The sequence below is a fragment of the Heterocephalus glaber genome, unplaced genomic scaffold, assembly GCF_053883595.1.
Source record: "Heterocephalus glaber isolate CG9 unplaced genomic scaffold, H.glaber_assembly_v1.0 deba00001531, whole genome shotgun sequence".
NCBI lineage: Eukaryota > Metazoa > Chordata > Mammalia > Rodentia > Bathyergidae > Heterocephalus > Heterocephalus glaber.
Window position 1 is genome coordinate 21,033,410 of NW_028258329.1, and position 25,801 is coordinate 21,059,210.

The following is a 25,801-nucleotide window of genomic DNA, read 5'->3' on the forward strand; positions in this document are numbered from 1 at the left end:
ACTGGAAAAAAACTAAGAAAAATCACAAATATTTTTACAAAGAAAAATGTATGTGGAAGTTTCTAAAGGGAGCAAATTATGAGAATATGATCTACAACTCTACACTTGATTAAATTGAGATACCAGAATTAAAGTAGAAAACTTGAATATATGACCAACCATGGAAGAAATGCTCATAAGCTTTTTTTATGTTTTAAATAACCTGCTTCATTCTCATAGAGCCAGATTGGTTTAGGAGGAAGTTCTTTAAACCCGTGCTGTTTAAACTACTCTTGGGCATGGAGAAAGCAGGCAGCTGAATGTGGTATACACAGCCCTGGACCAGCCCAGGACAAAGGAGATCCACCAGGCCTGGTTCCTGCTGGTTTTCTGCCTTGGGCGACAGCTACCCTAGGAGAGACTTCACTCTCAAGTGGGACTGCTGGTGGACAGGCCATCTGTGGCTGGTGTCAGCCACCCCTCGGCCAATCAAGCCCAAGTGCTAACCAAATCACCCTCAGCAATACACTGAGCACCAGGGCTTCTCCTAGGTTCACACATTTCTCCCTCATCAGACTCCAGTCCACTCCATACAAGGTAATATGAGGAGACTAAGGCACAAGACCTTGGCGTGACTTGCCGGGTCCTCACCAGGATGAAGTCAGGGAGAAGCACTTGGGCCTGACTGCCACAGGAGAGGCTGTGAGATGTTTGTCTTGAAGAAATCCTACACCTGAGTGGATGTCAGGGCCCAGACAGAAGCAGGACATGACAGGGCAAACTGGGGTCACTAAATGGGACCCAGTGAGGGCCCACACAGAAACTGTTTTTAGGCTGAGACAGAAGGAGGAAGATGTTTCTTCCATTGTCAAGTGTCGCCAAAGTGGGTTCTAAATGTTAGGTGCCTTGGTCCTTGGAAGGCAGATTCTGGGGAGAGAGTCAGGTCAGGTATGACCGTGGAGTCCACACAGTGCTCCGTGCCCCAGGCTAGGCCTCACTGTGGGAGGGCTGACTTGTGGACTCAGTGCAAAGTGACGTCCTAGAAGGGACAGCGGCCGCAGTCTCGGGGATCCCGGACTGCCGAAGGGTCCCGGATAAGCTCCCCGCAGGTAGCTGCTCTTCATAGCTCACAGGGAGACTGCAAGAGCACAAAACTGCCTGGTCAGATTGCACCCAAAGCACAGTGTCCAGCCGTCCGCAGACGTCCTCCCAGGACAATTCCCCTGTCTTGTTCCTTTCCCTGCCCAGGCACCTTTCCGAGGGCCTCTTTCCTAAAAACAGACCTCTCCCGGAAAACGTGCCAGAGGAAGGATGGCGACGTTGCTGGTTGGTGAACAACAGCAGGTTTCCCACCAAGTCCCCAGCGTGACACTCAGACCCCGCGCTCCACGCCCCGCGCCCCGCAAGGCCTCTTGGCTCGGCCAGAGGACCAGGTCCTCCCCGCCGCGTCCCCTGCCCGCATCCTCGGGTCTCCACGCAACAATGCGGGTGGGCGGTTCGCAGCCTCATTTGCATACCGCCTGGCTGGGCCAATGGGCGGCGCGGGCTCTGCGCGCTGGGACCCTCAGCGCGCGCGCGGGTGCGCGAGGTGACAGCGGCCGGGCCGGGCAGTGGGACGCCGAGCCCAGCCCGGGGGACCGGCCCGCTCCCCAGCGCAGCCGCGATGTCGGTGGCCGGGCTGAAGAAGCAGTTCCACAAAGCCAGCCAGGTAGGGTACCCCGCTGGAGGGGCCCGGGCGCCGCGGGCCTGAGGCTCTGGCCTGTGGGGCTCAGGATCGTTCCTTCCCGCCTCGCTGTCTTCGGCCCCTTCCCGGTCCACGGCCCCCACTGCTCCCCGGGCCCGGGCACAGCAGAGTGGGGAGCAGCGGGCAGCTGCGGGGTTTCGCGCGCTCAGACAGGGGACGGGGAGGCCTGGAGAACCCAGCAACCCCGCCGCCGCGCGCTGGAAGGGGGACCCCGGCGAGCAATCGCTGCGGGCTCGGTCCCTGCCTGGGGGTGACCTGGCGCCCCTGCGCCCCTGGGGGCCCCCGCTGCCCCTCTCCTCCTACTCTTCCTGCCTGGCCCCGAGCTTAAAGGGGCTCCCCTGTGGCAGGGAGACACCTACACCTGCGCGTAAACAAACAGTGCCAGACGCGCGGAGGCGAGGGCCACGGGCGAGAACACGGCGGGGGCGTCAGGCAGAGCTTCCCAGAGGGGAGGGGGAGGGGAAGGGGGAGCGGGGAGAGGAAGGGCACTCAGAGTGGAGGAAGCAGGAAAACAGCGAGGCATGGCATTGTGTTGCGTATATGTGTTGATGACAACCAAATTTGTTGTCCAGCCCTGCAGGTTCTGCCTGCCTAAAACCTATTATTCCGCACTCCTATCCTGCCTCCTCAGCCTCAGTTTTGGAAGCCCTCAGGTGCACAGATGCCACTGCGATTCAGTGCTCGCTCACATCCTGCTGCTTCCACCAATAGGTCAGGGAGGAACCCTTTGGCTTGCCCGAGCCTCCTCTTTCAGCCTCCTGAAGGGCAGCGCCACCACTCCCTCGCACTCCTTCCCCAGGAAGGTGGGCAGTGCTGTATGGGGGCACTGGAGGGACTGGGTGCTGTTCAAGGGGTGGGAGGGCAGTCATGGCCATTCGCCGCTGGCTCTAGAGGAGGCATTCAGATGTCAACATTTAGATGTCAGCTGGCCTTGGGGCAGGTGCCTGTCCTGTTTAGGGCCCAGGGGGTGAGGCCAAGACAGGAGCTACTGATTTGGGGGCATTTGCAAGGCAAATGGAGGCTTAGAAAGGTAAATGGGAAAAGGCACAGTGTGCTAAACACAAACACTAAGGACAACCACATTAAGGGATATTGGCTAGCCCAGAGTTTGATAAGCAGAGACCACTCAACAAATATTTTTGAATAAATGAAGTTTGGGGTGGAGCAACACAGGAAGGAAAGAATTAAAGAATATAGGAGAGAGAAAAAATGGGACATGTTTAAAGGCAGGAGCAATCCGGGTGCTCCTGTGGGGTGAGTAGGGCAGTGCAGTTGGCTCGGGCAGCAGGCGGCCAATGCTTCTCAAAGCAATGCCAGAGGAATTGCTGGCAGCTTGTTACATGGGCTTTCTCAGCACTGATGGGGTGAAACTCCTAAAGTATTTTCTTTTATTGAGTAAGGACTTCATAGGCACAAAACTTGGAGATAATCAAGATGCCTTGGTTGATTCAGATTGTTTTCTGACCACTAACCTGAATGGATGGTTGAAATCTTCAGAAGTTATGCTCATTGGAGAAACGTTATGCCAGTGATAGGTGGTTTGGTTTAACTACTTATAATCAACCCATTAAAAATGAAAGAAGCCAAGGGTCTAGAAATCACTTGTGACTTTATATGAAAGGAAAAGCCATCACATTCTCTCTGGGTTTACTAATAACATTTTGTTCGTAAAATGTTTAACAGATAAATTTTTAATCTGTTCTAAAAGTCTTTCTAAGAAATCTTGCAATGCAACAGATTGGCTGGAGAAGTCAGACTGGGTTTAATAAAATAATAAACACACAGTGATTAAAAAAAACCAGCCAAATATTCACAGACAATATTTTAACAGTGGGTTTTAATTCACACAGAACTTTCCTAAGAGCAGGGGAAAGGAGTCCCGGATGATGTCAATGGGAAAGGAATTCCTAGGGATTCAGGGTTGGTTTGGCCAGTGGTCAGCTGTGTGACCTTGGAAACATGACTTAACTTATCTGGACCTTGGTTTTCCTCTCTGTAGGATGGATTAGAGGATTTAGAAGCTGTGTCCCTCTTCTAAAATCAATTGGTGATGGTTGCTCAACTCTGTGAATACACTTAAAACCACTGAGTTGTACATGTAGTTGTACAATAGGGTGAATTGTATGTCATATGAATTATATTAGTAAAGTGCACATATATGTGTATATGTGTTTATCCATCCCAGTTCTGAAATTCTTCCACATTCACTTAAAGATGATGAAGTAGATCTTTTACAGATAAAGGTAACAGGGCCATAGCAAACTGAGATCATTTTCCTCAACAATAGACAAGCTAAAATTACTTACAATCGCCTGGTTAATGGATACCTTACCTGTCTTTGAGAAAAAGATATCCTTACTTTACAGAGAATGATCTGTAAACCCCAAGATTATGCATCATTTTGGCTGAACACAGAGCCTAACAAGACAGAGGATAATATAAACTAAAATGAAAGGAGTATAAGTTGAGCTACTAACAAAAGTAAGTCAATTCTTTGCTTCAGCATTTGGAACTAGAACTCAGGTTTCCTGAGACTGTAATTCCTTTTTTTTTCTTGATAGATTTGTTTATAGAATTGTTTACTCTTCCCTTGATAGAGATGGAGCTGGAACTATTATAAATGAATCCAAGTAGCTTAGGGATGACCCTGTGGTTTCTTGTTATTGGTCCCAGAGCCTGACCAATGAAAGCACAGCTCATGAGAACTACGTTACTTGTCACTCACTGACTTGTGTTCATTATGCTTAATTCCTAGTCATTTTTCTTGACAGCAGGTATAGTTGGTGAAGGAGAACTAGACCACAGTAGTGGATACCCTGACCTGCACACTGTACTAAGACTCACGTTACAGGACCTTCGTACTTTCTAGGGCCTTATTCTACATCCCCGTAAAAGTTCAGGGACAAGTTTCGTCTGTTTTTCTTCTTTTCTCCCGAGACTATCTCCTGGTGACATCCTTGTGGACTCCATGTTAAATTTCTTTTTGCCTTTATGTAGTAATGCCCTTTGACCTCTTTCATGTGACCTAGAAACACAATAGGGACGAGAAGCCTTTAACGTAGCTGTTTGGTGACTTCTTCCCTGTCTCTTAACTGTCTCCTAATGCACTGAACAGAAAAACGGTAAGTGGTTATAAGGGGTCCGGTCACGTCCCCTGCAGTCACAGTCCAGGCTGACCATTGATGGGTAAATGCTTCAGAGAAGGATGTTCTTTCTAAATTATGAGATTCTCTAGGGAGAGAATGAATGTCTCTTGTTTCACATTCTCATTAGGAAGAAAAAAATGCACTTTGCAAAATCCATAATGATTTTTTCCTCTTAGATGCATCAAAATATTAGAGCTAAAATATTCTTACTGCTTTCCATATAGATGATTACTTTATAAATTAATCCATACAGTAAATCTGTGTGGGTTTAAAAAAAACGTCAGGGTGGAAGCTCAAATCAAATTGATTTGGATTTTTAAAAACATCTGAAGGATATAATATCATCCAAACAGTTTTTACCCCCTGGTAATTTTTTATTCTATAAACATAATTCAGGTTACCAATTGGAATTTGATTTTAAAGCAGAGATTTTTTTTCCTGTTATTTAAGATTAGTTTTTCAGATTTATTAACGAATCAAATATAAATTATATTTTCCAAAGTTAAATGTATTTGTGGGTGTCTCATGTGTATTTGGGGAAGTTATTATTGGCATGTTTTACCCAGAAAATAAAACTGTCAATAAATGGAATTGACACACTATTTTTAAATTTAATTAATTAATTAATTAATTTATGGTACTAAGAATTGAATCCAGGGCCTTCACACTGAGCTACATCCCCAGCCTCTTTTTATTTTTAAATTTTGACACAAGGTCTCACTAAGTAGCCCAGCTTGGGCTGGAACTTGTGACCCTCCTGCCTCAGCCTCCCAGAGTGCTGGGATCATAGGCGTGTGCTACCATGTGTGGGTTTTATTTGGCTAAATAATAGGTGAACATATTCTGGAGATTCTACATCAGCACAATGTGGATATTTTGATTTTGCTTTCCAACAGAAGCCTGGGAAGGTGTTGAGCTGGCGGTGGGCATGGGGAGGAGTTTGGGGGAAGCTGAGACAGGAAGGCATGGTCATAGTTCTCAGTATTCTAGTTCTCTGAAAGCCTTCTCCATGGACTCTGCCTTTGCAGTCCATTCCCTTTGGACTCACTTGCTTTTACCGCAGTGCCAGGAGCCAGTGACCTTCCTGAGCCCATACTCCTCTTGGTTTCTTTCCAATCTTCAGGCACTGAATGAATCTGTCTCAAACGCTGATGCCACCAAGGATGTTGCCCACTGCACTCATCCATCAATGGCAAGCTGCTGCTATTTCATGCTCCACGACTTGGGCAATGCCCAGTCAGTCTGACGAGTCACAGCTTGTCATCTGCATCCCAGCTGTTTCCTCCTGGGTCACAGCTCATGAGTCCAGCACATCCGGCTGGTCACTTGGTTTCCGTGCCACCAACACTGCCTCCTCTCCTTGTCCTGGGCTTTACCCCCGTGGGCACGTCTTTTCCACAGGACATTTCTTCTCTCCTGGGTCATTTTCATCAGCATGATGATATGCTCTTTAGTGTCTTCTATCTTGCATAAACAAAGGAGAAAACCTCCCATAGTCTCAGACTCCTTTTATCCCTGGCCCATTTCCCTTCTCCCTTGGTCTATCCCTGTCTCTGCTTTCTTGTTACCCATTCTCATCTCAGCCCGTTATGGTTGGCTTGCTTCTGCACTGCTCTGAAACTACACTCAAGTGATCTCCAGCTCTACATCTGATGGTCACTTTCCCATCTGAACTCTCAGCACCACTTGACCTGGTGGGCTGATATCGGAGCACAATGCCTTCTACACTTGCTCAGTTTTCTTCTGGACTCTGTGGCTGCTCCTTCAGGTCTCTCTTCATGGTTTCATGTCCCTTTGACTGATAAATCCTGGAATAGCCAGGTGCTTGTGGTCTGTTTTTCTAGGTTTGTGCTCTGTTTTTCTAGGTTTGTGCTCTCTCAAGCCCACAGATGTAAATATAATATATGCCTGGATTACACTTTAAATTATATTTCTTTGCAATCTAACTCTCTACATCACCTCTTTCCTTGAATATTTAAAAGGATAGCAAGCTCCAGATGTCCAAACTCAAGCTCTTAATTTTCTTCATCCCAATATGTTTTTCTATTGGTGGTTTCAAACATCTGCTCAGCTGTGTAGGTGAAACAAAGCAAAGCAAAGCAAAACAAAACAAAAGCCAGGACTCATCCTTGATTTCTTTCTTCTTTTCCTCAATTCATCAGCACATCCTTTCTCTTGGTTCATCTTTGCAAATACATTTGTAAGCCATTCACTGACCATCTCTGCTACTATCATCCTGGTCCTGTCCATCATTGCTTGACCCCATGGCTCCAGTAGCCTCCTAACTCATTTCCAGACCTTTGTAGTTTCCACCCAGCTGTTTACCGAGTGGCCAAGATGCTTTTTCACAAATGTATTTCAGGTCAGGTATGGTGTTGCATGGCTGTGATCCCAGTACTCTGGGAGGCTAAGGCAAGAGGATTGCAAGTTATAGCCCTGGCTGGGCAATTTTGTGACTTAGTGAGACACTAAAAAAACCCTCCAGTAAATATGCACATGCACGCACACACACACACACACACACACACACGCACGCGCGAGTCTCAAAACTAAACATAAATCCTGGAGAGGCTGTGGAGGAAAGGAACTCTCAAATGCTGTTGGTAGGAATGTGAATTAGGTCAGCCATATACAGAAGAGTATGGAGGCTCTTCAAAAAACTAAAAATAGATCTACCACATTATTCTGCTTCTGAGTATATATCCAAAGGAATTGTAATTAGCATACCAAAGAGAGCTACCTGAACACACATTTACTGAAGCACCATCTCCAGTATCTAAGATACAGAATCAACCTAAGTGCCCATCAGTGGATAAATGGGCAAAGGGAATGTGTATATATATTATGGCATATTATTCAGCCACAAAGAAAAATGAAATCCTGTCATTTGTAGCAAAAAAATAAAAAAAGATGGATCTGTACTACATTATGTTAAGTGAAAAAGCCAGACACAGAAAGACAAGTAACAAACGTAGAGACAACAGAAAAATCGACCTGAATATATACAAGTGCTTAATATCTTAGAGCAATGATGGCGAACCTTTTAGAGACCAAGTGTCCAAACTGCAACCCCAAACCCACTTATTCGTTGCCAAGTGCCAATAGTTCAATTAAACCTGAATACTGAGGTTTTAGTTTGGAAAAAACAACTGTTATCCCATGTTTCCCTGCTGGGGCAGCTTGGCTCATGTGCTGAGACAGCGCTTTGTGTGGCCACTGCTGTGTGCATGCCATAGTTTCCCCACCACTGCCATAGAAATTGGTGTGTGTGTGTGTGTGTGTGTGTGTAAGTGTAAAGAGAGACTAGGTTTGATTAGTGTGTGCTATATGCATATGTTGGAATATCACATTAAACTCAGTATGTATAATTAATACATGTTAATAAAAATGAAATATTAAAAAAAAGAAAAACAGGTATCGCAAACTATGTCATTCATCTGCTCTCGAATCTCTATTAGCTTCCAGTTGCATTTAAAATGAAACCCAAACTTAAAATGTTACTCTTGGTGATTTTCTTTGTTCTGACATCTACTTTATCTGATATTAAGGTAGCTAATCTGCCTTTTGGTTCATATTTGCATGACATATATTCTCATCTTTTTGCTTTCAACTTGACTATATTGCAATATTTGAAGGGTGTTTTTTGGAGACAGCATATAGTTAGGTCATGCTTTTAAATCCACTCTTTGGTCTGTCTTTAATTGGTATATTTGAACCATTTATACTTAATGTCATTATTTACATATTAAGGCTGAAGTCTGCCATTTTATTTATTTATTTATTTTTATTTGTTGGCTTTGTTTTGCATTTCTTTTCTTTTCTTTTTTTTTTTTTTTACAGGGGAAGAAGTAAAACCATATGTGTTTATATCGATTTGGGTTAAGGAAATGAATCACAAGCTATAAAATTGAGATAAACTGGAAAACTTAAAGTACCGTTTCTACTCCCAGCCGCCCAGAACAAAAGATCACATTAAAAAATCCATGGTGTGAATTCCCACCATGGGCCAGAAGGGAGGAAGACAGGTTTCCCTGCAACTCTGCCGACTGCACCCTGCCCTCCCTGATGTAGCAGAGCTCCCCAGTGGAGAAGCAGATACAAGTGCGTTCCTTAGGGCTGGAACGGAACCTCATTACTTCCCGGGGCACCCAGAGCTCAGACCCTGAGACCCAGCCCAAAACCTGCCCTCAGGAGGTCGAGTGGAGCCATGATGGGCCCCTATCAAGATACACCTGCAGGGAGCGGGTTCCTCCCCGGAAATCATTTCTTTGGTTGCCTGATGTCAGTGCTGGCCTCAGGCACCTCTAGGTCTCAATCTTCTTCCCCACTTTCCTTTTCCATTTCTTTATTTTATACCCAAATGAATGCTTCTTCTATTTCACTATTTTCAAAACAAAGCAAAAACAGAAAAGGGAGGTAGGTAAGCAGGGACGGAGAGGGTACAGAGAACCTAAAAATACCAAGAACCCTACCACACGAGGACGGCCTGTGCCACTGCCCAGTGAACCTGAGTCCTCTGGGCCTCGTGCACCCCAACTACACAGGGCCACCCATGGGGCAGAAGCTCTTCCACAACCTTTCTCCTTGCCGTGCCTCCCCACCTGGATGTGAAAAGTGGCCAGAGAGCCTGGCAAGGCCAAGCAAACTCCTGGGAAAGGTCACCATCTTGGTAAGAGCCACCTCACTAGAGAATTTCCTCATCCTTATCCCCAGAGGTAGAATCATTTTACCCAATATCTGAAACACATGCTTCCAGTTCTCATTATTGCAGTAACTCCTGATAGCACACCCCGCCCCTCACACTTCCAGTGTCCTCTGCCCCTGCAAAGGGGCCACAAAGTGCAGGCGCAGCTCACTGTGCAGGTGCCACTAACAACCATTGCCCCATGCTCACCCTACCATGGGCATCTTCACGGCCTCCCCACATGTACACCAGCACACGGTATGCATGGTGGCCAGATGTACATTTATAGCGTGAATGTGAGTGTGGAGCCGGCCCCATGTCCTTGAGCAGGGCTGCCCCTTAGTCCTGGGGTCCTGAGGCTGCTTTGCAGCTAGCTCGGCTCAGTGTTTGATCTCCAGAACGGAAGGGTTGTGGTCCGGGATGGCCAGGATAATCTTGTCCATGTACTGCCTCAGCCGGAAGTTGATCTCCTCCTGCTCCTTTAGGGCTTCCATGAGCTCATCTCGAGAGGCTGTGTCTATTTCTGCAGCCAGAGACTGAGCTTTGGTCTGGGTAGCAAAGAGGTTCTTTGCTTCGTAGAGGCTCGGCTCAGGGTCTGTCCATTCAGGTCATCATTCTGATCCCGCAGCTTGTGATTCTCCTGCTTCAGCCGCTTGACCTCATGCTCGAGCGCCACCTCTTGAGCTCTGGCGTTAAACTCGCTCAGGCCGGATGAGGAGCTGCGGCCCCTGCCTGTCTGCTCACAGTCCAGCTTGTACATCTGCAGGTGCTTCAGCTCCTTCCACAGGTCCTCGATGAGCTCCTGCGTTGCTTCTCGCTCCTTCTGGAACTCGAGGCGATTCTGGCATAGCTTGTCCATCACACGCTTGTACAGGTCCATCTCATCCTTGAGCCGCAGGCTGGTGTCCTCCAGCCGGTCAGACATGCGCTGCCGCTCCTCGTCCAGTTTCTCTGTCTGAGACTTGAGTCATGACACAGTTGTTCTAAGCTCGGTGTTTTCTTCCTCTAACTGCTGCACCCTGGTGTTGAGTAGGTCCAGCTCCATCCTCTACTCCTGCTCCAGCTTGCTGTAGGCCTCTTGGTGTCACCGGGCCTCCTCCAGCACCTGCTCAGCAGTGGTCTCCTGGTCCTTCACCATCTCCTCCAGCTCGTGCACTCTGTGTACCAGCTGCATATTCTCCTGCTTCAGCTTGCTCTTCAGGTCCCCGTTGGTCAGGCTGTCATTCTCCAGCTCTGTCACCTTCTTTTCCAGGAAGCTCACCTTCTCTGTGATGTCGTTGTCACAGGAGTCAATGCTGTCCCGAAACAGATCTTCTGTGCTGCCGTTGCTGCTGCTGAAGTTGCTGTTGTGCATGAGCTGCCGTCCAAAGGCTGTGCTAGAGATCTTCCGGTTGGGGCTGTTGGCCTTCAGGTTTTTCAGCCTAGCTTCCAAGTCATTCAGCAAGTTGATTTTCTTGCAGCACTGAGAGCAGTATACATCCAGCAACTCGCTGTTGTACACATGCCGCATCTTCCTTGAGGTCTGTCCTGCACTGGAAGACACTGAAGACCCCAGGTCTGAGGAGACTTTGGTCCTGGTCTTGTCGTCAGGGCAGGGGCTGCTGGGGGCACAGTCCACATCATCCCCCTCTCCGTAGCCTTCAAACTGCTCCTCGCTGCTGATGAGCTAGGCAGTGGAGTGTGTGGAGAGGTCTGGCATCATCATGGACGGAGTGTGCACCAGGGACTTGTCCTCTGATAGAAACGGGCCCCCAGGTTCCTGTTCCTTCTCCTCAGCAGGACTCCCAACAGACCCCTCCAGACTCTGGGTGCTCTCCATGGGGCTGTCCATGTCTGACTCCAGGGGGGCCTCAGACGGGGCGAGCGTCACCTCTTCCTCGTCCTCAGGAAAGAAACCAGGTTCCCTGGGGAGGAGCTTGCCATCAGCAAAGGTGGAGCCCAAAACCTCGGTGCCCTCTGCGAGACCCAGTGTGCTCATCTGTAAGATGACGGGGACAGCACATTCCAGGGTTGCTGTTCTCCCTCACACCTGTTTTGCATTTCTTTGCTTTTTAACCCTGTCTTCCTGGTTATTAGTTGAAACGTTTTCAAATTCCATTTTGATTTCTATTTTTATTTTTATTTTTATTTATTTATTTTTTCCATTTTGATTTCTATATGAAGCTTTTCTTTTTTTTTTTTTGGTATTGGAAATCAAACTCAGGACCTTGAGCTTGCAAGGCAGGTGGCAGCACCACTGAGCTACATCCCCGGCCCTTATATGAAGCTTTTTCATGTTATCCTTTTGTGTAGATTGGTTGGTAATGGCTATTTTAGGTATTACATTATATGTACATAATTTATCACCTATTAGTGCCATCATTTTACCAGTTCAGGTGAAGTGTAGAAAATTTACTTTCCTTTACCTCCCATTCTTCCCTCATATATAATTGCATTAAATGCTTACCTCAATACATTTGGAAGCACATCAGGCAGTGTTATAATTTGGTTACAATTTGTGCTTTAGCCATCAAATAATTTAGAAAACTCAAGAGGAGTCTCTTATGTTCACCTATATTTTTGCTTATATTATTTCTTCCTTCTTGATGTTCCAAGTTTTCTTCTTTTATTGTTTCCTTTCTGTTTTAAGAACCTTCTTTAGCTCCTCTTTCAGAGTAGGTCTGCTGGTTAAAAGTTCTCTTAATTACCTTCATCTGAGAATGTCTCAATATCTCTTTCATTCCTGAATGGTATTTGCTGTGGATCTAGGATTCTGGGATGATGATTCTTTTCTTTCACACTTGAAAAATATTGTGGCAAGTTCTTATTCTTCTGACCTCTAAGGTATTAAATAGCAGGAGGCCATTAGCCTGAGGTTGTTTAGATAGTCTTGAGTTCCTACATAATGAACAGCAAACAGTACTTAAAACAAATTGAAATTTAACTTAAAAGTACAACAAACAATAGAGTTTGAACCAATCACAAACAGCCAGGTTTTAGCCAATCACAAGTAGCCAAATGATTGGACCATGCCCCAGAAAGTCAAATACTGGTCATACCATGCCCAAATAAGGCAGCCACCCTAGCTATAGCCAATTAGGTGATTTTTCTGCTTTGCTTCTATGTTCTACTTATCAAGGTTTGTGCTCATACTGCTGATTAGAGCTTTCTGAACATTTTGTGGTTCTGAGTGCTGCTCAGTTGGTCTTTGCTCAAATAGGCTCTGCTAAATTTAATTAATCTTTTAGCAGTGATTTTGGATGAGAAATTGGTGGGATTCCTGTCATTTGCTTCTAGAAGTTAGGTATCATGTCTTTCACTGCTTGCAAGATTATTTTGTGTGTTTAGCTTTTAGAAGTTTTACTATGACGTATCTTGATGTGGATTTCTTTGGCTTTAACCTGTTTGGGGTTCTCTTTTCTTCTTGGATTAGTAGGCTTTTTTTTTTTTTTTTTTTTTGCTAAATTTGGAATGTTTTCAGTCATCATTTCTTTGAGTGCTTTGTCATCTCTTCCCTTTTCTCTTTGTAGGATTCTGATATGAATGTTTAATCTTCTGTTATAGACTCACATTGTTCCTGAGTGTGTCTTCCCCTTACCCCAAGTTAGTTTTCTCTGTGTTACTCTGATTGGATAATTTATGTTGTTTTGTCTTCCTGTTCACAGATCCTTTTCTTTATCTCCTGCACTCTGGGTGAGCTGCATGCTAATTTTTTATTTCAGTTATTGCATTTTTCAGTTCTAAAAGTTTTATTTGGCTCTGCTTTATATCTTCAGTCTCTTTGCTAAGTCTATTTTTTTCATTTATTTCAAGCTTGTTTACAGTTGTTTGCTAGCTCCTTTAAAATCTGTGTCATGTTTTTAATGTTTTTTTTTATGTTGGCATTGGTGTCTATTAATTTTCTTTTCACATTCAACTTGAGATCTTCGTGGTTCATAGTACGATGAGTGACTTTCTTAATTGAAATTTAGGTATTTGGGGTATTAAATTATGAGATCTTTTTATATATTTGATTGTGCTGGTTTTATTTATCACCATGATGTTGGGGAAGGATTAGCATAACCTTGTGATTTCCATGTAGGGGTAGACATCCAAGTTCCCTGCATGACTGTGTTGGCTCTAAAGGTGGGGCTCCTCCTTACTGCTGAGTAGTATGGGAATTCTGGCTCCCTGTTTAGCCCATGTTGGCACCTCTGTAGCTAGAAGAGGTAGAAATGTCTTGTTATGGCTCATCATGTGGCCTCAGCTTACACCATGGAGGGACACCTTCATTTCCACTGGGTGATGAGAGAAGTCCTAGGCCTCCTCTGGTAGACCAGAGGGACAAGGAAAAACACCTTATTATTGGTGGGAATGATATCCAGACTCCCTTCATAGTTTCCACTGACGCCAAATGTAAGGCAGGAGGGGTTAGCAGTGCCTTATGTGATGACAGTCCCAGCTTCTCACCTGGACTTCTCTGACCCCACTCTAGGGGTGAGATGGGGAGAGGGTGTTGAGTCACCTCATTTCTAGGCAGGGGTGGAAATCTAGTCTCCTACTCATCCTGACTCCTGTGAATCGGTTGAGATCACAGCCTTTTCTGTGATGTTTGGCTGAAGCAGAGCAGTTGCTGTCTAGAGATTTTCTGTCTTGGGAGGCTCTCCCCTTGCCTGGTCTGTTTGCTAGAGTGTGAGGACCTCTGTGGGGGCTTTTGCTTAGATGCCTATTGGCATTTCATGTTGCCAGCTTCTTCAGCTCCAAGTCTTGAATATATGAAGGAAAGAGGAAACCCAGGACTCACCAGTATGTCATTTCTCAGGTCTCAGAGTCCCTAGCCAGGGGGCTTTCCTATCTCCACCTCTCAGATTCTTCTTATGTTTGTGCTATTAATAGTGCGCTGGGATTTTAGTTGTATTAAGTGGGAGAAATGTGGAAAAATACATGTACTACATCTTTCCTGAAGCAAAAAATCCTCTTTGTCAGCAAATATTAAATCCTTTCTTAGCTGATATTACTGTCTGATAATTTCTTTTCCTGTTTTGCCCCTGTAGTATCCCAAGCCCTCCAAACAGTGCCTTGCACATAGTAGGTGCTTAGTAAACTCTCTACCAGTGTTGAATAAATATTCAGCAAATGCTGTTGGGAAGTTGGGCCCAGATGGCCTGCTTCTGTTACTTCCAGGCCATCATTTGCCTCCATCTTCTTGATTTGGGTGTATGGGGTGTAGAGTGATGTTCAGAATTCAGATTTTATGTGTAATTTCCTAGTTTTGAATATTTATACTTAATTAAAATTTCTAAAAAGCTGTGGAGGTGCAAGGAAACATGTGTGATGAATTAATGTGGTCCACTACCAAAAGGGTGGCACTGTTCCTTGCAAGTCTTAGATAAGAATATATTGTTCCCATGGTTCACGCACAGGTTGCCTTTTGCTCATGTTTGAATAATAGAAGAATAACACCTGCTTGCTCCGCTGTTGTTTGGGAGCTAAATGTGGTCTCTGCAGAGATCCTGGAGACCCGTGGAAAGGCAGATTGGTAGAACTGAGCATTTCTGGTGTACTGCAGTGTGATCTCTTGAAGGAGCTTGACTGGCTTAATGTGGGGATTGCGGCATAATGGGGCACCAGGGCAGGGAGCTGGGAAGTCTTGATGCAGATTTGACAGCAGTGAGTGGGCAGAGCAGAGGAAGGCAGACATGGCACAAGTGGGCAGCACTACACAGCGGTACAGATGCTGGCAGGCAGGGAAGCAGAGCCACAGCTTCGTTGGCAGTGACCTACTTAGGACTCTTTGAAGTAGAGAATTCAGGAGTAGATGGCTTCTAATAAGGCAGATCAAATCCCCTCCTTGGTGGTCTCATGGAAACTTAGCACTTCATGTGTGTAAAACACACATTTTAATAAATATAGGTCACAAAATTTGTTTTTAAAAAAATATAAACATTAAAAAATTTTAATAAATATAGCTCAAAAACATTTTAATAAACATAGCTCACAAAATTTGTTTTTAAAAAACATTTAAATAAATATAAACTTTGAAACATTTAAATAAATATAGCTCACAAAATGTTTTAATAAATGTAGCTCACAAAATTTGTTTTTAAAAAAGTTTACCAATATTCTTGAATTTTATCTGTTCTGAATCCCTATTATTCAAGATGATGTTTTGGGTCAAATACTTTTTCCAGGAAAAGAGGAGTGTTTAAAAACCAGGGTTGATGGAGGGGCGTCCTGGACCTGGAGTGATTCCATAAGGTTAGCATGTAATGCACAAATTCCACAGGGTAAAAATAAAATTCCATCATTTGGCCACAGATAGCAAGGATTTGGGTCTTCAAAGACCACAGGTTCACTTCTTTTCTCTTACTTTCCCACAGCGTATTCCTTTCCTGGAGAGATTGGGTAGAGTCCCAGGTTTAGTTTGTAGATGTGAGGATGAGAGCAGTCAGGAAAATAATTTTTTTCTCTCAAGAGAGAGAGAATCTCCCCCTCTCTTTCTTTCTCCTCTCTCCAGCTACTCTTTCTTCTCTTCTGCCAGTAGCACTGAGCCAAGTATATTAAATGTGCCTTTCATTAAACTCCATTCTACCGTGTTTTTTATTTATCCATTTTTATTAGTACATGTTCACAGTACATGCAGTTTACAATCATCTTGGAGAGTGGACACACATACATAATTCAGCTTGGTTCTCTTTTTTTATTCCCCTTCCCTCTTGAGTCTCTCCCTCCTCCCCTAAATCCCCTTTCCCCATTTTCATTCTTGTTGTTAATATTTATCTTAGCTCATGTTTTTTTTTTGGTACCAGGGATCAAACTCAGATCCCTGCTCTTTCTAGGCAGGCGGTGGAACCACTGAGCTAAATCCCCGGCCTCTTAGCTCATGTTTATGACATATAATGTTTACATTCATTGATGTTATTAGGTTCATGGACATGGCATTTTTTGTTCTACTTATTTTTTCTTCCTCTCTGGCTCTCCTCTCACCATTGGACTCCTTCTCATTTGCAAGAGATCCATCCCCTTGTCTCCTTCTGTCCATTCTTTATTATGCTCTTTGTTTGTACGTTGCCTCACTCAAAATGACAGATATTATACTGTATTTAAGCTTGTGTGTCTGATTTATTTCACTCAACATTATATTTTTCAGGTACATCCATTTTCCTACAAATGTCTCAAATTTGTCCTTCTTTTTAGCTGAGTAGTATTCCATTATGTATAGATACCACATTTTCTTTATGCAGTCATTTTTTGATGGGTATACAGGCTGCTTCCAGGATTTGGCTATTACGAATTGTGCTGTTATAAACATTGGTATATGTGTATCACTGTAGTCTTTAGCTCTTTAAAGAAGATTCTGCAGTAGTTTGAAGCTAACCCTCCAGGAAACGAGCCTCTGTTGGTGCTGGTAGAAAGTGCTTTGGGCCAAAGGTTTCAGGGCTGCATTTGAATGAACACTGCTGTGCCTCTGTACAGCTTTGAGTTGCTTTGCTCATCTGGAAAACAGGGCACAGATAACCTCACCAGCTGGCTCCAAGGTAAAGTGAGGGGATCCAAAAAGGCTTTGTCGGCAGTGAAGCTCATCACCAGGGGAAGTAGCCTGAAATACTAGAGAGGCAGTGGGATTTGGAGTTGGGAAAATTAGTTGTGACTTTGAGAGAGCAACTTCACTTCCCTTGGGTTGATTTCCTCATCCCTGAAGTGGGACACTGGGGCCACTGTCAGCATCTGTTCACAGGCGTTTCTGTTCTCTGAGTGCTTCTGTTTACACTGACTGTAGTAGGTACTTAGACATGCACTTAATCTGCTTGCCTGTTTCCACCATTTAACAAATAATAGCAAATGAGAAAATTCAAGAGAAGCAGCCCTTGAGATGTTCCAGGACTGTCCAATTCCTGGCGATCTCTCTTGGAAATTTACCAAATGAATGAGGAGGCTCCAGAGGTCAGGCAGTGCTCTCAAGTCTACAGAGTGGTCTCATCTTTGAGCAGAGGCTTGAACTCAGCTACCATGAGGGCCTCTACCTTGGCCACCATTTCTTGTATTCTGAACATGATTTCTCAAGAGTGAATGAGTAAGTACGTGAACGCACAGGCTGGTGAACTAATTCTTCTGCAGGACAGAGAGGTAAGGTTTGCACTATTTTGTTTGCCATCGTAATTGCTTTTAAAAAGAACAGATCATAACACACTAAATGGTGCTTGAGTGTTTATTTGTATGCATTTGGTGGCGTGTACCCCACTTCCAGGCATGCTGCAGGGGCCTATGGAAGGGCTCAGGGAGAGTCTGATGCCACAGTGCTGGGGCTGCTGCTTTGGCAGGAGGCCACTCCATCCCGCTGCTCTGAACATGCGGGGAGTGTGTGTCCCAGCCTGTGCCTTGTGTGTGTGGTTTTCCTTGCTTTCTCTCCTGCCTGTTCCCTAGCTGCCCTGGGCTCTGAGGTCACCAGCCATCCTCACAACATTATGGAAAACTAACAGACCACACCCACTGTCTCTCCTAGAATCTACCACATTCCTCCCTTTCTGGCTCATTTTGTGGCTTCTTATTTCAATGTTGGTCTCCTCTTTTTTCATTTCTTAACATTTGCTCCAAAAGTCCTGTGTAGATTTTGCCTGAAAAACATTCTCCCATCACCCCTTGTCCCCATCCTCACCACATGCCCCTGCTTCACAGGGATTGTGGCTCCTGCCTCACAGAACTCTGTGCTCTGTTGCCACTGGCATAAATTTGACCTTTCATCTGCCATGGGGGTCCCCAAAGGCATCAGGTGAGCTCCTTAATTTCATGTATGGGGACATTTCTGGCTGTGCAGTTCCTTCTAGCAACCCTCTCTCTGAGCTAACTACTCCCTTTCCCCTCCCATTCTCTAGGAGCCCTGCACCCATTCACTCCTTTGCCTGTGCTATTATTTCTGCATGGAAAAACCCCTCCCCACTTTCAGAGCCTGGCCCAGGGCAGCCCGTCTTCTGCCCCTGCTGCCTGAGCCCTGGTGTACAAACTCTGATAATGGAATGTTGTACTGAAATTATTTTGGTCTTGTCTTGAGCCTTCCATACTAGACAATGCAAGCTGCCTCCCTAATGGAGACCTTCAGAAATGCTTGCTGAGTGAATGAATGAGTGAATGAATGTCTACACTTGCATTTCTTTTCAATGGCCTTGAACTCACAACTCTTAGAGAAATCTGAGGTTTCCAGGCTTCTAATAGCTGAAGAACTGGCATGTGGCACTAAGCTTAAATTTTTTCTTTATTGTGTTATCTTTGTGTTTAATCCTGGCATCTACTTTTTATTTTGAGCTTTGACTTTTATAAATAAATGATTAGGAACTGAGATTTCTAAACATGTTATCTTCATATCCAGGAAATGTTTTACAATCAGCCAATCATCAATGTGCATTGGTCATTTTACTAAATGATTTTATTTTGCAGAGGCCCTGGATGCTGTGCAAAGTATTTTAGAGGCAGGGTTTCATTGAATCGTCACAAAAACTCTTATCAAAAATATACTATTATTTTTATTGGGTTTCACTGTGACATTTCATGCATGCATATAACATCCCTTGATCATATCCATCCCTCCCTTATCCTTCCTTACCTCCCTACTAAGCCCTCTTCTCCTATCTAATAGTCTGCCTTCTACTTTCATGTCATCTTTTCCCCCTAGATTGTGTAAATGGTACTACTCTTGTCCTTCAACACAGGAGGGAATTGAGGTTTGGCAAGGTCAAGTAAAGCTTGCTCAAGGTCACAGAGTTGGAAAGTGATCTTCCCAGGAATCCAGGATGGGCTTGTGTGATTCCAAAGCAAGGTCAGCGAGTACTTGTCACTACTGTGTGAGATAAATCTGTCCTTCAGCCTCCTCCCCATGATTTTGAATCTTTACATACATTTCATCATTCATCATCATTCATTTCATCATTTTTCATCATTCATTTGAGCCAGATGTCGCCTGTTGAAATTCTGTATTGTAGAGAATACTCTAAAACATTGGTGGTCAACTATAGCCTGGGGGCCAAATATGGCCATTGCCCATTTCTCTGTATATCCCTTGAGCTCAGGATAGCTTTTATATTTTCTTTTAATGATTGGAAAAAACCCCAAAAGAATAAAAATGTTTGGTAACACATCCTGATTACATGAAATTAAAATTCCAGCTTTTTAAATAAAGATTTATTGGCACACAGCCATACTCATTCTTGTTGTCTGTGGCTGCTTTTGCACAACAAAGGCAGAGGTGAGCAGTTGTGAAAAGAGTGCATTGGACTGAATGCCAATCCTGAAATATGACTGGTCCTTTGCAGACAAAGTGCACCAACCTTTGATCTGGACGGTAGGTCTGGGGAATTGACGCATGGCAGCATGCGTGTTTCTGGTGCCAGAATGCTAGACACATGTCTGAATACACAGTTTGTGTGTGGATTTTTTGAAGGGTCTCCATTTGCCTAACAATCTACTTCATTCTGGTGACTTGGGACGTGCCTGGCAGTGGAATAAATTCTTTTTTTGTTGATGCTGGGGATTGAATCCAGGGCCTTATATATTGCAGGCAAGTGCTCTACCACCGAGCTATGTCCCCAGCCCTTTATTTATGGAAAAAAAGGTATAATATTGTTAGGAAATGAGTAGAGATATGTTAACAAATGAAAATATATTCTTTTAAGATCATGATACACAGTGTATTTACCATTGTTATTCTCTATTTTTGTTATGAAAAATTATTTTTTCATAGAACTGTTTTTATATTTTCTTTATTAATATCTACTTGTATTACATTAAAATTAAAAAGGTCTTAAAAACAATTTTTTTGTGAGACATAGTCTCACTAAGTTGCCCAGGCTGGCCTTGAATTTGCAGTCCCCCTCTTCAGCCTTCTAAGTAGGTAGGATTATAGGTATGTGCCAGCACACCTGTCCTGGAATATAATCTTTATAGCTCGAAGGTAAGCAGGCACCCAAAGTCACATCTGCTAATGTGTCATCCTATTGTCACACACTGAACCCTTCTGTCCAAGCACAGTTATGCACAGGAGAGTGGCCATTCAGTCAGTGATGGACCATGTATATGATGGTGGCCTTGTAACATAATGGAGCTAAAAAACTCCTATCACCTAGTGACATAGCCATTCTAATGTTGTAGTGCAACACCTTACATATTTGTGGTGTTACTGGTGTAAACATACCTACTGCACTGCCAGTACCAGAAAAACAAAGCACAATTATGTAAAGTACATAATGCTTGATAATGACAGTAAGTTACTGTTTCTGGTTTATATATTTACTATATCATACTTTGTAAAGCAGCCTCATTTCTTGTTTCCTATGTTTCTGGACTGCTACATTTTTCAGTTGTGCTTAATTTAATCTTGTGTTTGCTCATTGTGATGCTAGGAGCAGTAGGATTGCCTGTATATATCTATCTACATATAATATATGTATACATGCCTAGGCATGCATGTATTATATATGTATGGAACAATATAATTAACTATATCTATCTACATATAATATATAATATGTATATATTATAAACCAAATAACTTAAGTCTGTAGTGGGCTGGACCATCAAGGCTTGTGCAAGTGTTCTCCACGATGTTCACATGATGAAATCACTCAAGCTAAAGGCAAGGAAAACACCCACCTGTACAACATACAAACTCACTGTGTGTGCAGATCAGCTGGAGAGCGTGGCCTCCTGCCAGAGCAGCAGACCACCTGAGTACATCTGAGTGCCACTGTGGGTGCCTGGAAAAGGGGTATGTACAATAAAATTCAGTTATCAGGATGAGTCCTGTTATTAAGCTGCAGGTGAGTATGACAGGTGAGCAGAAGAATGACCACAGAGTGTTTACCTGGGTGGCGACTCCCCTTCAGTTGCATGGGGAGGTCAAGAGGTGTTGTCTGTGTGCTTGCTTGGCATTTTTCTGGGCACCTCACTTTGACTCCTTACTGCAAACACGGCTTTGCTCCTCTTCCATCTTCTTCCCCTTCTCCTTTTAATGCTTCCAACCCTGTGTTGCCTTCTCCTTTGCTGTATTTTGAAAAAAGTCCTGTTTGCTTTTCCTGCCAGCACTCTGCTGATTTTCCCAAGGGCTCAAAAGTGATTCCTAGGGTGATGTCATTTTTGTGTTTATCTTTCCTGTCTAGCATGACTTTGATTAAGTATGCATATTTAATTTGTGACCTGTGTTCGGAAGGAGTTGATCATTGTCTCCACTTGAAAGGGCCGTGGCCAGGGTTAGCCTTGATTAACCTGAGTCAGTTTGTACAATAGCAATGTAATGTTTTGGCTTCTATTGGGGCAGGCATGAGTTGTATGTGTTCTATAGACTTCAGAAATTTTATGCTGAAATTATGTGAACCAGATGGTATTCTTATGAGTTGCCAGACATGCATGCTTAAAAGAAATATGGTACATTTATTCTTCTTGGGAGATTTCAAGGGAGTCTTTGGGAATGGAAATCAGCTGAAATTACCCCAAATGAGAAATTTTTTGGAGCTTGTCATCAAAATAAGGAGTGTAATACCAGAAGATCGTTATATATTTTTTAGAAGGAACAAATATTATTGGATTAATTTAATTTACTTGTCTGAAAATGAAAAATTCCATGAAATTACGTAAAACAAAGCATAATCCTTGGTATGTTTTTTTCTTTGATAAGGCTATTGATTTTGTTTACTTAGGACTCTTTGGGAGCTGTTATGGTTTGGATTGAAAATGTTCCGCAAGGGTTCATGTGTTCAGAAGTAGGGGCTTTTGTAAGGTGATTGAATCATGGTGTGCTGTGCTTGTTAGTGGATTAATCCACTCATGAGTTCCTAGTTGAATATGCTGTTAGGAGATGGGGCCTGGATGGAGGAGGTCACACAGAGCATGACCTGGAAGGGTGTGTTCTTGTCCGTTTTCTTTCTCACTGGCTCTTCCCTGCTCTCTCTACTTCCAGCTATCATGAGATGAGCAGCTTTTCTCTGCCGTGTCCCTCTGCCACCATGTTTCTGCTGTGGAGCCATCCAACCATGTCCTTCCTTTAAGTTGTGTATCTTAGGTGATGGAAAGCTGACTGATACAGGGATATTTTGAGAGTAGGTAGATGAGAAGCAGGTAAGGGAGACTGTATAGTTCTCGGGCTGAATGGAGGTGGGGGCAACACATTAAGCCAAAAGCTGAAGGGATAGGGTCAAGTGACACTGAGGAGACAAGGTGTAGATGAGCTGCAGATTATAGAAAGAGCTGAATTCAGAGAGGATGACCACTGGGTTTCCTCTGAGCAGGGTGAAGTTGCAGACCAATTCTAGTTCACTCTCAGCCCAGAGATTTGAGATCCAGCAGGGACTGTGAGGGGGAGGTTGTATCTCTCTGCAGATCCCACAAGGAGCAGAATGGAACTGGGAGCCCCAACCAGGGAGGCAGAGTTGAGCCTGCTTGGCTCTGGGCACTGGCACTTCCTGGGGACTTCGGGTAAATGTCTTTCAGTGCCTCAGTTTCCTTATTTGCAAAATGTAGTTAATACCTCAAAGCACAGATGTATTTATGAAGCTTATACAGTATTTGGCTCAATTTTAACTTACAGGTTTTGAGAAATTATGTATCTAAAGAGCTTTCTACATCATATGTGGTTTAATGAATGAGGCCTTAGAATAATTATCCTTTAGTAGGGAGTTGTGTAAGGTATTGGTTAAGGGTTTGGTCTCAGAGTCAAAGAGACCTGGTTGGAGTCCCAGCTCAGCCATCTTAGTGGCTGCATGGCTGTGAACAAGACACTTCTCTTCAGCAAGCCACAGCCTTCCCTTTTTGTACAATGGAGCTCCAACATGTGGACTCACTTTGGGGATTAAGGGAGCTAATGCAGGTGCAGGGCTGAGCACAGACCTTGATAAAGGTCATTTATATGCTAGCTGGGAACTTTTGTCAGCTGACCTCTTCCATCCTAGGAAAGAAAAGCAAATTCTGCTCTTGAAAGCCAAATTTTGCAAAGTTATCTTTATAAGCCAACTGCTCTTGGAAATGCCTTCTTTATACTCTGTTAAATCCTTTTGTAGGTAACTAGGGTGCAGAAGCCCTGTTTAGGTAATGACTTACGTCTCCAGAAATCCACTCTATCCATCCATGATGAGACATGTTTTTATACTGCATTCTTTAAGGTCTGTAATTCATTTATGATTTAAGGGCTGGGTGCATCTGTTGTCCTTGGCTAAGGTGGAATGTTGCCTCTGCCACCTGCCAGCTCTGTAATATGGCACATAGATGTCCCCCCAAAGCCTCATGTACTCATAGGTGAAGCCTTTGGAAAGTGACTGGATCATGGATGTGTGATAATGAATTAGTCAGCTGAGTGGTTTAGCAAAGTTCTGGATGTAGATGATGGGCTTCCTGAAGAGGGAAGATCCACCTTGTGTGTGGATGGCACCAACCATTAGACTTATAGCCTGGATGGAATAAAAAGAGAAAGAAGGAAGTCTCGCTGATCCCTGCTTGCCACACTATGGACTGTTTCTCCTCTGTGATGCCCCTCTCCTCTGTGTTGCCCTGCTTTTGAGCCAGCCAACTATGGGCTGAAAGCTATACAAACTGGGAGCTAAAATAAACTTTTCTTCCTTTACCTGTGGGTGTCAGATATTTTGTCCCACCAGCGAGAAAGTAATTAAGACAATAGGTATGGGAGGGGGTAAGTGTCTTTGCAATATGTTGATTTCATTTCCTTTATGTATATACCTACTAGTGGGACTGCTGGGTTATATGATAGTTCTATTTTTTGTATTTTGAGAAACCTCCATATTGTTCGTCATATTGGCTGTACTAATTTACATTCCCACCAATAGCATGTATATGTTCTTTTTTTACATCTTTGGCAGTATTTGTTATTTTTTATCTTTTGAAAAACCCTTTCAATCTTACTATTCTTCAGCTATTATTAATCTTTTTATTCCTTTAGAATCTATCAATATAAATTCACATTTCTACATAGTTATAACAAGTAGTGACAAACACTATTTTTATCACTGCTTGTTCTAAGAAGAAAATTTCAACCCAGAACCCAGTCCACTTTACAGGTTTTATCTCATCTGTTTGTGCTTTATGAATTAAGGGAAGTAATTCCTATCATGGGAGGTGGAAACATGCTGAAATTATTTCCAGCAGGTAACTCTGGGAACCAGGGCAATGTGACACTAGGAGATCGAGTGGGCATTGGATTTCTAGTGATTTGTCAGTTTTGCTTTATTGAAGTGGAGCTTCATTTAATCTACTTCCATGCCTACCCTGCTGGTTTGGAGTAGTTTTCTTCAGAAATGCCTAATGTATTTTGGATTTGACTTGAGTTACATTAAAGCAGAAGAAAAGATGTTTTAGGAACTGAAATTTCAGGTTGGCAAAAGGAAACAAGGCTCTGTTTTTCTTAAGCATGGATCGGAAAGATCATAATGGTTCACTATGATGGCAGAACTTCATTCTCTGTAATGATGTGAAGGAGTTTTAGAGACTAAAGGATTGATTATTTTTTCTGACAAAAATACTTCCTTTTATATGTGCAGAAAAATATGTGAATTGGGTTGTGTTGAAAAGAAGCTATTCATGCTGTTTCTCTCATTCCAGCTTGTGCTCTTAGATTTAATATTTTCTATATGAGACCATTCTACTTGAGAGAAAAATATTACAAACGCCACTAGAGAGGCATTGGACTCTTTTGTGGGGGAGTCATATTTAATTTTCTTTATGAAAATTAATTATGGCTTTATGAAAGAGGGGAAGTCATTTCCTATTTATTACCAAGGAAAAAGATGATTAATTTATCCTCTCACCAATAGTATTTGAGAGCACCTACTTGCCATTTCTTTTCCAACACTGAGAATTGTTATTCTTTTTAAATGTTTGGCATTGTGACCAGTTAAAAACGAGTTGTTTTGGTTTGTATACATTTGTTCCATGTAACCTAAAACACAGAGATTCTTTAAAGATGATGAATTTATTTGGGAATGGACATTTCAGTGGGAATACACATGGCATAGTAAACAAAGGGAGGCAAGGGGACATTTTTAAAGACAAAATGTGGAGAGTTTCATAAGTTGATTTGAAACAATTATTTTTGGTGACATGGATCAATAACAAGGGTGGCAAAAGCCCAAGGATAGACAGGCAGTTAATGGACAGACCTCATCGCAGAAGTAGTTTCTGCATAAGGTTGCTCTTGTGCAAAGCTGTGGTTTTGGCAGGGACTTGTGATGGATGTTGTTATCAGGCATCTGTGAATGAGATCTCCTTTTTTTTTTTTTTTTTGGTACTAGGGATCCAACT

At 43.5% G+C, this 25,801-nt stretch overlaps 1 protein-coding gene and 1 pseudogene across 3 annotated transcripts in view; one reads left to right on the plus strand and one right to left on the minus strand.

Annotated features, from left to right (window-relative positions):
• Window positions 1-1,539: 1,539 nt before the first annotated feature.
• Sh3gl3 (SH3 domain containing GRB2 like 3, endophilin A3) overlaps window positions 1,540-25,801 on the plus strand; it is a 152,125-nt gene continuing 127,863 nt past the window's right edge. Inside the window, exon 1 of one of the 3 annotated variants that reach the window (XM_004852874.3) lies at window positions 1,540-1,687. In XM_004852874.3, coding sequence (XP_004852931.1) covers window positions 1,643-1,687 — 45 coding nt within the window. In that variant the 5' untranslated portion in view covers window positions 1,540-1,642. The remainder of the gene's footprint in view (window positions 1,688-25,801) is intronic. The other 2 variants (XM_004852875.3, XM_087188455.1) reach the window with 2 other exon arrangements.
• On the minus strand, window positions 9,919-11,373 carry LOC106009991 (rab11 family-interacting protein 4 pseudogene; annotated as a pseudogene).